The sequence below is a fragment of the Lissotriton vulgaris genome, unplaced genomic scaffold, assembly GCF_964263255.1.
Source record: "Lissotriton vulgaris unplaced genomic scaffold, aLisVul1.2 SCAFFOLD_3440, whole genome shotgun sequence".
NCBI lineage: Eukaryota > Metazoa > Chordata > Amphibia > Caudata > Salamandridae > Lissotriton > Lissotriton vulgaris.
The window spans coordinates 94353-111252 of NW_028243543.1; the positions used below are offsets into that span (position 1 = coordinate 94353).

Genomic DNA, 16900 nt, shown 5'->3' on the forward strand with positions numbered 1-16900 from the left:
GCAATTTATATTCTACAATAACCAGAGTGAAGGTAATGCAGGGGTCAAGTAAAAAGTGGACTATTAGCCCTTAAATAATTTGACATGCGTTTACTGAAGATACATTGAGGGTTTAATCCTATCCGAAGTCATACTCTTGGAACTAGTTATCTAAAGGAAAACTCGTGACAATATGTGCTGTAGAAGGGCACATGCCACCTAGAAAATATCCGAATGGGTCAATACTACCTCATCATACATTTTTGTCTGAGAAAACAACATTCCTCCAGCCTCAGGCAATATAAAGGTCTTTCAGATTCATTGTTTGGATGAGCCCGACACGGGTAATGAGAGTTTGATGGTTTAACTCACCCGAGAGAGGGCCAAGTGCATCTCCAGCTCCGCGATCCGCCGGCCAATGCAGGCTCGGACCCCGTACCCGAAGGGGATGGAGCTGAAGGGATGATGCTTCATGCCACCATCCCGCAGCCAGCGCTGGGGCAGGAACCGGTCTGGATCTGGAAAGTTGGTTGCATCTCTAGAGAGGGCAAAGTGGCACAGGGTGAACATTGTCTGTGGAAAGAAAGAACAGTGTGAGAGGGAGAACCCAGGCAAAATTATTAACTTTAAAATATATTCCTCCACAGCACTGCTAAGGTAAACAGATGCAGAGTTAGAAAAAAAACTCTAAACCCCCTATGTATGCTAACCATGCCAAATATTGGCGAGTGATATCTAGTAGTCGATGTTGCTGCAGATCGATATGTTTACATGAAACCTGTTCGGGCCATACCCCAAAGCCCATTGTGAAGGTTCTGATTTAGGCATGAGATTCAATAAAGACGTGGGGTTTGAGCTGTAGTTAAAGGCTGTTGCTTGCCCCATGTGACTAGAAGTCATGTAATCTCTGGCTACTTCCAACCCTCGTGGGTGCAGGAGTTCGAGTTCACCTATTGTATTGTAAGTCAGTTTGCCTGGCTTCCCTAGTTAGAAGTAGAACTCTGCTAAGCTTTACCACTGACCTAGATTGCCTTATAAAAAGTCCTTCGTGAGAGCTAGGCTAGCACATGCCAGCCTAGCGCCCACCTAGGACATACCTGCTCCTGGTCCTTCAACCAGACAAGGCCCTTTCAGACCCCACTCATCCCTGCCCATTTTCACTCATCACTCTCACTCATTTCTGTTGGTTTGCATATCACTTGTGCTTGCACTGTCAACAATTACTTGAGTTTGTTTGCCTCTTTGCTCTTTCTGCCCACTTCTCTCACCTTGTTTGCTCTTTTTCTTCCATTGCTACCACTTTAGCTCTCTCTGGCCACTTTTTTAGCCTCTTTAGTCCTTTGTCGGCCAAAATCTTTGTCTTGTTGCTCCTTCTACCAGTTTCCCTTACCTTATTTGCTCTTTTTCTGCCCGGCACCTCCTAGGACCAACTTAATGAAGGCTGCACGCTGAAGACAAGCGCATCTGCACCCATTCGCAACCTGCTCAAGGCCAGCGCCAGGCACTCTGTTCTCCTCCTAACCACAGTGGGCCTTCATGTTCTCAACCCTGGCCGCCGCTCACCGCACTGCTGCTGCACTGTGCAACAATAAATGAGCATTCTCCTGCACCTCATGACATTTCTCAGGTATCCCCAACACCCAACACTAGCCTGGCTCACACCAGTAGCACCCTCTGCCTCACTCTCACCTTCACATGGATCAGTCATCACCCACGTAACACTCCACAGCCTCATGCATGCTCTTCAACACCTGCTTACTTATCAAACATGCCACAGAGACATGAGACATGCACATCCCGGATCAACTGTTCTTGACTGGAGCCTGGCTGAATCTGGCATCAGCCCTTGACATTGCTACAACCATCAATCAATCAATCAATCAGTGACACTTATAAAGCGCGCTACATACCCGTGGGGTCTCAAGGCGCTGGGGGGGGGGGGGAGCCGCTACTGCTCGAACAGCCAGGTCTTCAGCTTCTTCCTGAAGGAGAGGTGGTCTTGGGTCAGGCGCAGGTCGGTCGGGAGGGAGTTCCAGGTCTTGGCGGCCAGGTGGGAGAAGGACCTTCCTCCTGTAGTCGCTCTTCGGATGCAGGGGACGGCGGCGAGGGCATGGTTGGCTGATCGGAGGTGGCGTTTGGGAGCGTAGCAGTTGACTCGGCTGTTGAGGTAGCTCGGGCCTTGGTCGTGTAGGGCTTTGTGTGCGTGGGTGAGGAGGCGGAAGGTGATTCTTTTGTTGACTGGGAGCCAGTGAAGGTCTCGCAGATGTCCGGAGATGTGGCTGGTTCGTGGGATGTCGAGGATGAGTCTGGCTGAGGCGTTCTGGATCCGCTGGAGTCTCTTCTGGAGCTTGGCGGTGGTCCCGGCGTAGAGGGCGTTGCCGTAGTCCAGTCGGCTGGTGACGAGGGCCTGGGTGACGGTCTTCCTGGTCTCGGTGGGGATCCACCAGAAGATCTTCCGTAGCATGCGTAGGATGTTGAAGCATGCCGAGGAGACGTTGTTGACTTGCCTGGTCATGGAGAGGGAGGAGTCCAGGATGAAGCCCAGGTTGCGTGCATGGTCTGTCGGTTTGGGTGCGGTGCCCAGGGCGGGAGGCCACCAGGAGTCGTCCCAGGCGGAGGGAGAGGAGCCCAGGATGAGGACCTCCGTCTTGTCCGAGTTCAGTTTCAGGCGGCTGGTCGTCATCCACTCGGCTACCTCTTTCATCCCTTCGTGCAGGTTGGCTCTGGCGGCGGCGGGGTCGTTGGTCAGGGAGAGGATCAGCTGGGTGTCGTCGGCGTAGGAGATTATGCTGAGGTTGTGTTTGCGTACGATGGCCGCGAGGGGGCTCATGTAGACGTTGAAGAGGGTGGGGCTCAGAGATGATCCTTGGGGGACGCCGCAGATGACTTCGGTGGCCTCTGACTTGTACGGTGGTAGGCGGACTCTCTGTGTTCTCCCGTCGAGGAAGGAGGTGATCCACTCCAGCGCCTTGTCCTGGATTCCGACGTTGCTGAGGCGCCGTACTAGGGTGCGGTGGCAGACCGTGTCGAATGCCGCGGAGAGGTCTAGGAGGATGAGGGCCGCTGTTTCTCCATTGTCCATCAGGGCTCGGATGTCGTCGGTGGCGGCGATGAGGGCGGTCTCGGTGCTGTGGTTGGCTCGGAAGCCGGACTGTGAGGGGTCGAGGGATCCGTTCGTCTCGAGGAAAGCGGCCATCTGCTTGTTGACGGTCTTCTCGATGACTTTGGCTGGAAACGGGAGGAGCGAGATGGGGCGGTAATTCTTGAGGTCGGTGGGGTCCGCTGTTGGTTTCTTGAGTAGGGCGCTGAGTTCGGCGTGTTTCCAGCTCTCGGGGAAGATGGTGGTGTTGAGGGATGTGTTGATGATGTCTCGCAGGTGGGGTGCGATGACAGCGTCGGCTTTGTTGAAGACGTGGTGAGGGCAGGGGTCGGTCGGTGATCCGGAGTGGATGGAGTTCATCGTGCGGATGGTGTCTTCGGTGCTGATCGGGGTCCAGGCGTGGAGGGTGGTGGTGGGGGGTGGTTGTTCGGTCATGGTGTGCGTTGGTTGGTTGTTGAAGCTGTTGTGTATGTCCGCGATCTTGTTGTGGAAGTATGAAGCCAGGAGTTGCAGAGGTCTTGCGATGGGGTGATGTCGTTGTTTCCTGCGCTGGGGTTGGAAAGCTCTTTGACGATGTTGAAGAGTTCCTTGCAGTTGTGTGCGTTGTTGTCCAACCGGTCCTTGAATGCTGTTTTCTTGGCGGCGCGGATCAGCTGGTGGTGTTTCCGGGTGGCAAGTTTGAAGGAGGTCCTGTTGTCCGGTGTCGGTTCCCTTCTCCAGACTTTCTCGAGGGCTCGGCAGTTCTTCTTGGAGCTCTTGAGTTCGTCGGTGAACCATGGGGCTTTCTTGCTGCCATCCCCACCAACTACAAGAATGCCAGGTAGGACCATCAGTACATGTCCGGTGACAAAGTCGCAATCATTTTCAAGGATGCCACCAGCTGCTTCACATCCTCCAGCTACATGGCATACCTTAGGTCAAAACTGCACATGACAAACAACTTCACCGTGCACAGAGACCTCATCCATAGATCACCAGGACCGTGCACCAACTTCGCCAGTGCCATCACAGGTTTCGCTGCAACCCTCAACATTGACTCCAGCTCCTTCATCCTTCTCAGAGAACTGAACATCCACAGATCCAAAGTCACAGCTCTGCTAGAAAACCTCTGAAATCTCGGCCTCATCCAACACGTGACTGAACCCACACATTCTACCAGACATCTTCTGGACCTGATTGTTACCTCTTTTAACAACATTGGAGTTGACAAGCTATCACCGATCAACTGGACAAGGTGTCCTTATCAGAGTCAGCATCCCCATCACACTCCACTATAGAGTAGCCACCACTGGACCTGCCCGCTGGAACAGGAACAGTATCCCAGAGAAAAACTGGATCACTGCTCTCACCACACTAGCCCAAACACACCAACAGCCTGCTGGAAACCATCAAAGGTGCAACAGCTAGATCACTGAATGAGCCGACACCTTGGCCGCCCTCAAATGCAGCAAAAGCAACAAAATCCAGACTGCAAGCCGGTTGGTACACAGAGGAACTCAGGATGAAAATGCATCATTTCAAACATTTAGAGCACATGAGAATGACTTTGGACATCGAATCTACCCTGAGATGCTACCACCAACAGATCCAGAGCCCCATGCACACCACCCGTGCAGACCGAATCAGCACCAGCACCAACAGCAGTAAAGAGATCTTCACCATTGTGAAAGATTTCCCCTCACCAACTACCACCTGCAACAACAAAATTCCCTCACAGGACCTCTGCAACAAGCTCTCAGGATTCTTCAACAGTAAGATAACCTCAAAAAACAGCAACTTCATTCCTGAACAGGACCTCACAACTCAACTAGCCATCTCAACCAAAGAGGAAACCTTGACTACATGGCTTGCCATCACCACGGACAAGATTGTCCTCGCCATGAAGGCATTCCATTCTGGGGTCCTATCAGACCCATTCCCCATCATGCCTTCACCAGACGACTCCAACATATCTGCGAAGCATTCATACAGATCCTCAAAGCTTCTATTTCTAGAAAATGCCACAGTTCCCCTACTACTCAAGAAACTGTCCGCCAATGGGTCTGCACTCACAAATTATAGACCTTAACTGGCCAAAATCTTAAAGAAACTCATCAAACGATGCCTCACCAACCACCTAAGCAACCACCAACACTACACAGTCAGACTTCAAACCCAACCACAGCACTGAAACAGCTTTCATTGTCACTACAGATTAAATCCACATGAAACTGGGCAGGAGTAGCTGTGCGCTTTAGTACTTAATTTATTCATTCAGAAGATACAACAGTCCTCATCCTCGTTGACCTCTCTGCACTGCAGCATTCAACACAGTCTCCCATGCCATCCTGATCCGACGCTTACACAAGATTGGAATCCAAGGACCTGCTCTTTGCTGGCTTTGCTCTTTCCTTACTGGCAAAACTCATAGCAGTAATCCTTGCCCCTTACTCTTACCTTTGCTCCTGGGACACCCACAACCTCATCTTTGGAGTTCCAAAAGGTTTGTCTCTCAGCCCTCTTAAATGTATACATGATCGCTCTAGCCAGAGTCATCCGCTCCCACGACATTGACGTCCTCTCCTATGCCGACGACATGCAACTCATACACTCCCTCTTGGATAAGACTCCCAAGACACAGCACAAGTTCAAGCCTGCATGACTAAAATCACCAACTGGACAAAGTCTAGCTGTCTCAAACTCAACAACAAAAAGACAGAAGTGATTTGCAGCAAGAACACCTCACCACATGACTCCAACTGGTGGCTGACTGAACTAGGAACCACCCCCAGTACCCTTGCCAGGAACTTCAGGATCATCATAGACAGAAAATTGGATATTACCACACAACTCATCGGTGTCACCGCATCCTGCTTCTCTCCCTTAAGATGCTGAGGAAAATATTCAAATCGCTCCTGAGCAACACCTACAAAACTCTTCAAATAACCACTCCTCAGCCTGCTCCTGACAAAGCTAGATTCACACAAATTCAGCACCACAATACTCTCCCAGGTAACAGTGCACACTCAACATTACAAGACATTACATGACAGGATATAACATAATCAGCAGTGTCTCCTACAGACGGAGGGCCCAATTTGTGCTTAGCTGATGTTCAGACGACTTTTCCATACCACTCATTCTTCAGCATTGTAGTTTATCACCACTCAATGGCAACATAGAACCATAGTACATGGGTACCCAATATATATTCTGTTTATTACATAAGAACAACAGAGCTTTACCTGATGGTCCTATAGTCCACAACTGATCCTTTCATAGTTCACATAAGGCTTTCACATAATCCATGAGAGAACTTCAACCAGCCTACAACAGATCTTTGCATAGTGCTAGATTCTCAAAGGCCCTGACAGACTATTACATATTCTTAAACACAACATATCTAAGGTCGGCCCTACATGTCATGAAATATTCAGACCAATTCTCATATAACCCTCCCACAGCCACAGAGGTCTCATGTTTCCCTCAAGAGCACCTCACCTAATAAACAACAAACCATCAACTCATCAACCCTTCCACACAAACCTGCTAACACAAATCAATCCTCTCTCATGCAACTCTTACAAGACTATCACATATGCACTGACAGATTCTAATGTAGCCAACAAAAGTACCGCATATTGCCTTGCCAGACTCTCACATCGCTACAAAGGACCATCACATAGCTACCAACAGAAGCTCACATATCACTAACGATATCCTCATCCAGTCCCAACAGACCATCAAATATCCATCAACTAGTAGCTCAAGTAAGTCTCACCAGCTCATCGCAGAATCACCAATGGACCCTAAACTCACAAAATAACCAACTGAGTCAACTACAGTCCTCACAAGATCATCACATTCCCACTGTCTGACTATCCTATAGATATCACAAAACAATAATCAGATAGCTTTTAACATAACAAAATGCAATCTTACACTCACATAGCCCTCAGCACAACATTCACTAATATAAAATCTAGCAAACACTTACATATTCACTGACTAACTCTCATATTGCCCTCTCAAACCATCACTTAACCGCCTGACCTACACCTCCTATGTCCCCCAGCAATATCCACTGATTGACTCTCAAATTTCCCCACAAGGCATTCACATATACAGTGAATATCTCTTTTAAAGCCCTTAGGAAGCCTTCACATACCCACCACTTGAGTATCATAATGAATTCAACAGACCACCAAACGTACACAGCTCGCAACACAATATTCTCTAAAACAACCCACAAACCATTTTCACATATCCATTTACTGACTCTCACTTTGTCTATTTACCAAACCGTCACATATCCAGCCTCGCATATAACCCTCAGACACTCATGACCACAAATGACTTTTACAAACCCACGTAACAGAAAATGACAGATCTGCAAATCGGTCCTCAAACACACACCAACACACTATCAAATATCAGCCAAATGACTGCTCATAGAACTGTCAACAAACCCTCACAGTCACAGCTTTTCAACTCACACAGGCCTCAATGCAATCTACCATAATTTAAGCACACCCTCCTTTGACACTTACATGGCTCTCAACAGTAAGCCATTCCAAACCCTCAACTCGTAGCCCTCTCCACAACCAGCCGCGGTCCGTGCAGGTAACAACGGTGGGGCTGTGTAAGGGGGGATTTCGAGTGACCGTGCAGAGGGAAGATGCATTATTTATTTAATTCTACCTCTGCATCGTCCCTCGAAATCCCCCCTTATCCGGCCTCACCGATGTTACCTGCACGTATTGCAGCTGACAACAACATACTATCAACAGACCTTTACATAGTCAACTTACTCTTATATAATCCACAAAGCAGCCTACCTAACCTAAACACCATCAAATACACACCCTACCACTCATATAGCTCTCGATAAACCTTCAACACACATAGCCATCAGCTCAACTTACTCGAATATAACCCACAACCATCCATCACATATCTATCCACTTACTGAGGCATAACCTTAGATATATTATTCTCATCACTTAACTCTCAGATAATCGCAAATGACTCCTGAATCATCTCAAACAGATCTTTACATACCCCTTAAGATATCCTGGCCGGCGGAAGATCCTTCTCCTACCTCGCCTCCAAGACCTGGAACGCTCTCCCTACCAGCCTACACAGACTCAGGACCTGCTGGCCTTCAGAAGACTTCTCAAGATCTGGCTCTTCGATCACGGGTATGTAGCGCGGTATGTAGCGCGCTTTAGAAATAAAGTGATTGATCCTCAAATAGTCCTTATTTGTCCAAAGCTGAGCCTTACATACCTGACAAAACCTTTGCATAACCACCACCAGACCCTCACCTAGGCCTTATAAGACCCCCTTGTATGCCTCAATAGGCAGTCATGTAACCCTCAAAAGACACACACCTATTCAACAACTTCACATAGTCCTCAACAAATGCCCACAAATCCCCATATGTATTATGCTTCTGAGCCTAGCACCAAGAGTGAGTGGGAAAAGCAGACTTACGTTTTTGGGAAAATAATAATCTCCGATACTTATGTCTTTCTCAGTAGAAACCCTGGAATTAGTTGGAATAACAGGGTACAGCCTGGCAAAGCAAACAAAACATCATTATTGAATAGGAAAGATCAGAGTTGAACTACATTACTTCTCTTAGTGAAATTATTGCTTTTATATTGATTTTTTTCACAAAAAATTATTTTGTTGTAGTTTCCTTTGTAGCAAATCATAAGAGTAGTAGAGGAGCCAGGGAGCAAGCTGGCAAATGTTTCCAGTTAGAATATTGGGAATCCCCTTCAAGTCTTTTAGTAGTTGTTACAGAAATAGCAATCAATATTGTACAAAGACAAAAAGAGAATTTGCTGAAAAAGTGCCTATGCCCACCACAGATTCATGGGTTTGGTGGCTTAGCCACTACAGGGGCCTGCGTTTGACCTCATGGTAACAGGTTCAAATCCCGGTGGATCCACTCAGCTTTTCATCCTTCTGAGGTCTATAAAATGAGTGCCAATGATTTGGGTAACAATGAACATCTGTTATTTATCATCGAGATACCTTTCTGGGTGAACGTGTGAAATACAAGTTACGCACAATTTACATAGAAAAGTAGCTGGACTTGCTGCAGTTCCCGGTCATAGGTGTAGTTTATGGGTGTTACTTTTGCATAATGGTTGGGACAAATGCATAACCTATATATATGATGTGCAAAGGTATGCGAAAGGTGGAACTGATCTTCGACACCTCCAAAGGGTGTAACTACATTACTTTTGACTGTATTTCTACACATGAAGCAAATGTTACTATAAATTACCTGTACCAACACAGATACACACACACACATGCACAGACAGAGAGAGAATTAATACATACTTAGTAACTGAGTAAGATTGTCCATTACTGCCATCAATGGGTTCTAGTTACATCATAAATTACTAGGCCGAAGATCCAGTGGTTAGTAAATGTCATCAGCGCCCCAAGATCGCAACATAGGACGATATTATACATTCTACCATTATGTATTTTTTATATTACATGTTTGTTTTGGAGAAGAAAGCCTTAAAAGGCCAAAACAAATATATATATTCACAGGAAAAAAACAATTTCTACAGAGACGATATAGTTAGGTTCACTTTTGACCCACACAAAACCATAGAAATTCAGCAGTTATAGTTATACTTATGTTAAAAAACTATAACTTGTAGCCTAAAGTTACTTAACGGCACACGTTATAGTTTCTTTAGATTAGTATAACTTTAAGTATAACCATAACTGCTGAATTTCCATGGTTATATGTGGGTAAATCATGAACCGAACTATAATGTCCTAGTAACCTCAGGGTTTTCAGTGAAGTTCTATGTTTTTTTTTACATAAAGTAATATATAATTACCATACATTAATACAATCACTGCCATGCACAGCCTTTGCCCATGTGCGGCGGGGTTTGGTTAACCCCATTGGATTACCCAACCACACACTGCGCACAGACTTCTGTGTGTGTGTGGGCACAGTTTTTTTCCATTCGGTTTCGGATATGCTGATCCATCGCAGATTTACACTGGGGTCATGCTGAGCTCTGCTTTGGATCCACGGGTTGGCCCCCCAAAAAAGAATATAGACACATTTTGCCCATGAGAGGTCCCTCAGAGACTCCTCTAAGTGTCCAATGGGGTCAGGACTCCTTTATCCTGAGCCCTTATGATTGTGTTTTTTAGGTTATCTCCTCAGTGGCCCAGCCAAGAAACAAAATGGCGGCTTCAACTTCCCTTATAAGTTGCGTCCAGCCAATCGGGGCCTGGCTTGTGGATCTGGATCCGTAGATCCCCCATGAGTGGATCCGCTAAGGATTGCTGATTGATTGTGGATCTGCGTCACTAGATATACACATTTCTTTTTTCTTTAATAACTCTAAAACTAATGAGCGGATTTGCAGAAAATTACAAAAAGCACGCTTTCCGGACCAAGATCGATCTTTCTGTCAAATTTGGTTTCAATCCATTCAGCAGTTTGGGCTGTAGTCGAATTAAAAAAATGCAAAATCCCCATGTACATTGCATTGGGAACCTCCGTTTTCCTTGGCCCCCGCTTGACGAATCACCCTGAAACTTTACAGTCATCAAATGGTGCCAAATTTAACTGGAAAACAAAAAATGCAAATTATGCAGCACATTATTATTTTTATCCAATTGAGATGTCATGAGCGTTGTAATATATGAGGTCATAAGCAGTGCATTGCGGGGGTGTAAGTTATAGTGAGATCAGCTAACTATAACTGCTGAATGTCACTGGTTTTGTACGAGTAAAATCTGAGCCTAACGTTAATTCTTAACTATAACATCCCTGTAACCTTTGTTTTCGAAGTTTTTTTATTAATTAGCTACTAACTGTGACCTGTAACCTTTAAGAGTGTGTGTGTGAGTGGCTGTACAGGTCGGTGGCTGGGTGTGTGAGTGGCTGTATGGGTCTGTGATGGGTGTGTGATTAGGTTTGTGGGTGTGAGTGGCTGTGGGTGGGTGTGTGTGATGGTACGGGTGTTTGAGTGGGTGCGTGAGTGTCTGACTGATTGCATGAGTGTGTGTGAAAGTGTCCGAGTGGGTCTGTGAGTGGATGTGAGAGTGTCTGAGTGGGTTTGTGAGTGCCTCAAGGAGTGGGTGAGTCAGTCTGTGAGTGAGTTTGTGAGTGGGTGTGTGAGTCTCTGAGTGGGTCTGTGAATGGGTGTGTGAGTCTCTGGGTGTGTCTGTGAGTGGGTCTGTGAGTTGGTGTGTGAGTCTCTAAGTAGGTCTGTGAGTGGGTGTGAGTGAGTATGAGTTGTTCGGTCAGTGGGTGTCTGACTGGCTGTAAGGGGTTGTGACTGGGTGTATGTGTGATTTTCTGGGTGTGAGTGGCTGTATGGGTTTGTGAGTGGGCGTGTCTGAATGGGCATGAAAGTCACTGTGAGAGTGTCTAAGTGGTTCTGTTATTGGGTGCAGGAGTGCCCGAGTGGGTTTGTGAGTGGATGTGTGAGTGTCTGAGGGCATCTGTGCATGGGGTATTACTGTCTGAGTGGGTCTATGAGAGCAAGTGAGAAGTTCTTTGAGTGGGCATGTGAGTGTCTGAGGGGATCTGTAGTGGGTGTATCAGTATCTGAGTAGGCCTGTCAGTGGGTATGTGAGTGTCTGAGTGGATGTCTAAGTGTCTATGTGGAGGTGTAAGTAGTTGTGAGTGACTCGGCCACAAAGGAACTGCACTTGCCTCTTTATCCAACAAGAGTCCACAGTTTTTAACAAAGTAACTACCCAAGTGGAGAACTTTCTAATGGTTAATCATCAAAGTGCTTCCTCCTTGGGAAAATGTTCAGTACTTAATCTACAGTACAGCTGCGTAATGGACTATGAGGAAATGTCTCCAGTGACCTTGTGTGCGTTTCGGCATTGTGATTGTTTCTCGTATGTCTTTATCCGGAAATATGTGATAACATGGATACTCCTGTAAAGAAGACAAAGAGTCTACAAAAAGGCAAATCTCCAACAAACAAGGGTCTTTCTACTTAACTATATGAAGCTAGTGGTTCTTTGTTTGTTAGAGATGTCCTCATACTCCTTGGCATCAAGAATGTGTAACCAGAATGGGTGGGGAATGCACTGGGGGCTACTTGTTAAGCTCTTCATTATACTGGCAAAAGGTAGGAAAACCTTTGCATTCATTGATTTGTACATTTGAATACTCTTAGAATTTAAAGGGAGAACCATGGACTCTGCTCTCAGCAGGTAAGGACAAGAAGGACTCACTTGGCTCAGTCACTATGGATTGCACTCCAATACAATGATGCATTCACCTCCACAAAGAATTTCAGATCATCTTTCAATATGGAAATGCTGAGAAAGCATACTTGCTTTACCTTCGCCAAGCGAGGGAGTTAGGATCATTTGTCCTGTACAGAAGTGGAGGTGGAGGCACCTGCTATGTTTATATTTGTACGTGCTTCATGTTGAGGTTTAATTTCTGTGAAACGAGCATCAGGGCCAGAATAGCCCGTCGGACCCCATTCACAAGGGCCCGGCAAAAAGTCAATGAGGGGAGGGGGCAACATGGGCCCCCTCTCCTTGCCGATTTCAGCCCCACAATTCTATCATCCAGAGCCTGGCCACATCTACCTTGGTGCCCTGGCCCCACCCAGTGTGCTATGTTGGGACCCGCAGGGAGGGAGCCTGAATGCCAGCTCCTCACCTCCAGCTTCCTGCATGTGGGAGCAATCCTTTCATCTGCTTCCCTACCCACTTCTCAGCGGGCAGGGAAGCAGATGTAAACTTCGCTCCCAGCAAGAAGACAAAGTTTGACAGCTATCCCTTGCTGGGAGTGGAGCTCATGCTTGCGTCACCTCTGGCGATAGCAGGAGCTAGCCTTGGGGGTGGCGGTGCCCAGGGCCATGAATGACTCCAGGAGGGGAGCTGCGAGGCACCTCTCCTTTATTTTGCATGGGCCAGCCCCTGGGAGGCGGTGGGCTCGGCCGTATATGGCCCGGAGGGGGTTTTACGGGGTCCCCCTGCATGTTTACATTTTAAATTTGGCCCTGGGAAGGTAGTGTTCCCCGAGGTTTCTAAAAGCCCAAGGAAGGGGATCCGTGCAGCCTCCTCCTTTATTTAATAAGCCCCTGGGAGGTGGTGATGTCTGGGGAGGTGGCTGTCCCGGGGCATTAAAATGACATTGGAGGGGTGCCACATGTTCCCCCCCTACATTATTTTAGTTAAAATATGCATGTCACCGAGACCTGGCCCACCCAGGGGCTTCACTGAAACACAAGCATGGGAAACTATGCATTCTTTTAAAAATTCACGGTGATATTTAAGATTATATTTTGAACAACGCCATGAATTTTAATAAATGCTGTTTTGCCGAGTCCCTGGGCGACTCCAAGACCAATGTTAAGGGCTTAGGGTATTCGTACCTGGCCCCCTTTACTTTTTTCTTGCATTTTATTTTGGGACTCGGCTGCCAACACTTCCTGGTTGAAGTGTTAACAGCCAATCAGAGCTGTGCAGATCTCCGCACAAGCTCGTCATTATTCGCGAAGGCTTCGCGACCCTAGATATATGAATTTGGATTTCCTTTAAAATCTCAAAAACTGCTGAATGGTTTTACACCAAAAAAGTATACATGATACTTGAAACTGTTTATTTCAAGGATGGGAGAGACAATCGCAAATACTTCTTTGATGCCACATGGATTAAATGACCGTGTTGAATATACTTGTTTTATATAATTTTTACAATTGTATACTTTTGTTGCCTGGACTACGTTTTTTGTTGTCTTCTACTTTTGAATACTGTTTTATACATTGTTTGAATTCATTCATTTTTTTGAGCTGTCGGTTTTCTATTCAAATTACTATGACTTCTTCACTCATTCTAATCTACTCATTCTCAGCATGACTATTCATTTCTAGAGCAACAAGGGAACAGCCAATCTATACAAAAACTCCCTGGTTTTTGTGATGCACCTCCCTCCTTCTATAGCCTCCTCAATAATTTAAACCTAACACAGAGCCTTATGCTCGCACTGTGCGCAACTCTGCTGCCCCTGCCGTTCCTCTAGGGGCGGTTAGAATAACCAAATATATACTTGTAACAACTGCAGGTTGCACCACCTTACAAGGAAGTCCATAAAGATGTAAATATACGAATTTACGTCCAGTGTTGAGAGAAATCAAAACATTCTTTATTCTTCTTTACAATGTTGACAAATGTACAGCAAACAGCCAACGCCTTTCGTTCTATACCAAGAACTTCATCAGGGCAAGTCTATTAGATGTTTTCAAATGTTGAAATGTTGTAATAAAAGTGAATGCCTTAAAAAAAAATGTTTTATTAAAAAAAATGTCTAAGTCTTAAAAAAAAAAAAATTAAGCGACAAAAGCAGCCATAGCATCAGCCACAAGGGGGTTCTGCACTCCAGATGAAGAGCATAGAGCTTCCGGTAGGAATGCCTTAAACAAATAAGGAGAGCTCTCCTGGGTCATAGATTTAATGACCCTGGAGATTTACAGTATTTTTTTTAAGGTTCCTGAGGGGCAGCTACACTCCCTGCAGCCCCCCATAGCATTAAGCAAGCTCCAAAAAAATAAACAAAATGCCCTCGCAAGGCATTACGTGGCCCTCCTTAGCGGAGCAGTAAATAATAAATAAACAGATCCTGCAACTCATTTATTATTCACCTTTTTAAAAAAAAAATATTACATTTTTTGGGTGCTGTTGTGCTCACCCGGGGCACCCAATTCTTTTTTTTAATGTTGTGGGTCAGGGGGAGCTAGAGGGCCCCTGCGGCCCTGGCCGGCTCCACAGACACCTCGGTAATGTTTTAGTTGGTGCCAGGTGCCCACATGGGGCACCCATGAGCTAAATTGTGTTGAGGGCTGTGGCGGGGGCCCCAGTACCCCGCTTCCCCAGCTGGCTTCACTGGCGGGTGCCAGCCATTTTTTGATGGTAGGTGGGTACCACGGTGCCCACTCAGGGCACCCACAGTGCTGCCTACATTCAGGCCAGGGGGGAGCCCCACAGCCACTGTAGCCCCTACTGCCTCCCTGGCCAGCACCATATTACACCAGAACCTTTCCTTCTCTCTAGCCCAGATGAGAGCAACATTTTTTAGTTCTGTACCTGTTAGACTTGGCATCTTTTGGCGTGTTTCCCCTGAGTTTTTGCTTTCTGATCTCCCAGTTTTGACCTGTTTTTGCTGGTGTAACGTTTCTGCGCACTTTTCGCACTCCCGATCAGTGGCAAAGTGCAGGAGCTCTCTATGTCAATTGTGGTATTGATTGGTGTTTCCATGATTGAATATTTGATTTACCTGTTAGCCCCTAGTAAAGGGCACTGCATGTGCCAGGGCCGGTGAATTAAATGTTACCCGGGGGTCTGCAGCACTGGTTGTGCCACCCCCTGTGAGTAGCCCTGAAAACGATAACTCAGACGTGCCATTGCAGTCTGCAGACAGTTTGTAACTGCCTTGTCGACTAGGCCAGTGCACACACTGGCCGGTCCCGAACCTTACCTTTTTTCTTACATGTCAGACATCCCTCAGGGAGGCCCAAGATACCCCTGTGGGCAGGGTGCAATGCATGTGAAAGGTAGGACATGCCCAGGTGTGTGTGGCATGTCCTAATAGTGAATTACAGCTAATTTCATTTTTTACTATTGCAAGGTTACCAGTTCCCCATAGGATAGAATTGGAGGGTTGTTTATAACATCTTATAAACATAACTGGCCCAGGGAATTCGGTAAGAAAAGAACATTTAGTATGCCTGAACTCAGAATCTAAAGATGCATCTTTTAGTGAATGTGATTTTTACATTCTGCTTGTGAAAATACCACTTTTAGAAAGTGTGTATTTTCTTGCTCAGTCATCCCGTGTGCCTCTGCTGGAATGTGGTTTGCCTGTCTGGGTTTTGGATGACAGACAGCTGTTGGGCCAGAGGGGCTCCATATAGTCTAGGTAGGTCAGGAAAGGTCTGATTAGACCTAGGCTACGATGGGGAAGGGGGAGGAGTTTTCCTTGCACCTCAAAGGGCCTGGTCTGCCTCTGCCAAATGCCGGTTCCACCTCCTGCCAGGAATTCACACCAGAGAAAGCCCAAATGTTTCTGGCCAGGCACAGACACCCTTTTCCTGAAAGATCAAAGGATGTTTGGACATAAATACTGGGTCCCAGACCCCTGAACTTTAGAACTCATCTGGATCAAGAAGACTGCCAAGAATAAGAGCTGGAGGAGGAACTACCACTTTGCTGGGCTGACCTGCAGTGGCTGCTTCTGTCTTGGGTTGCTTCACGAGGACGCCTTGGCCTCCCCAACGCCGCCACTCCACGCCGAAATCGATGCGGCTGCTTGCATCGTTGTTCGCGGGCGCCGCTCATAAGTCATACGAAGCACCGCCCTCATCCTGCACTGCAGCCTTGGCCCACCGACACCATTGACCCCAGCTTCAGTAACGTCGACGCCGTTGCTTGCACCGTGACCTGCCAGTACCATGATGAGCACCGCCTTCATCTTGCACCGTGACCCTGCTTTCACCGACGACGCCATCCGACCCCGCCACCGAGCTACTGCTCATTCCGCAACCTGGGGGCGACGCTCGCTGCACCACTGCACTTCGTACCGCAGCACCCAACGCCTGCCGACGCCAGCACTCCTGATTCCATCAGCGAGGATCTTGACCTGCAACGCGAGTGACTGCAAGGGCCTCATCACCCTGCATTTTTCACAGGTACTGTTTGCGGGTCTTCCCGACACCGTAATTGGCCAGCAACCCCGCGACCAACCAGAACTGTTGGATTTGTTGTTCATGACGCCATGGTAGCCCCGGATGGAGCTACCGACTTTGAGGA

At 47.1% G+C, this 16900-nt stretch overlaps 1 protein-coding gene across 1 annotated transcript in view; it reads right to left on the reverse strand.

The window, feature by feature from the left end:
• Positions 1–16900, reverse strand: part of LOC147668315 (sterol 26-hydroxylase, mitochondrial-like) — a 102742-nt gene that overhangs the window by 11573 nt on the left and 74269 nt on the right. Inside the window, exons 6-7 of the mRNA XM_086948607.1 lie at positions 8555–8636; positions 352–552 (exon numbers count right to left, since the gene is read on the reverse strand). Of these exons, the coding sequence (XP_086804733.1) occupies positions 352–552; positions 8555–8636 (283 nt within the window). The remainder of the gene's footprint in view (positions 1–351; positions 553–8554; positions 8637–16900) is intronic.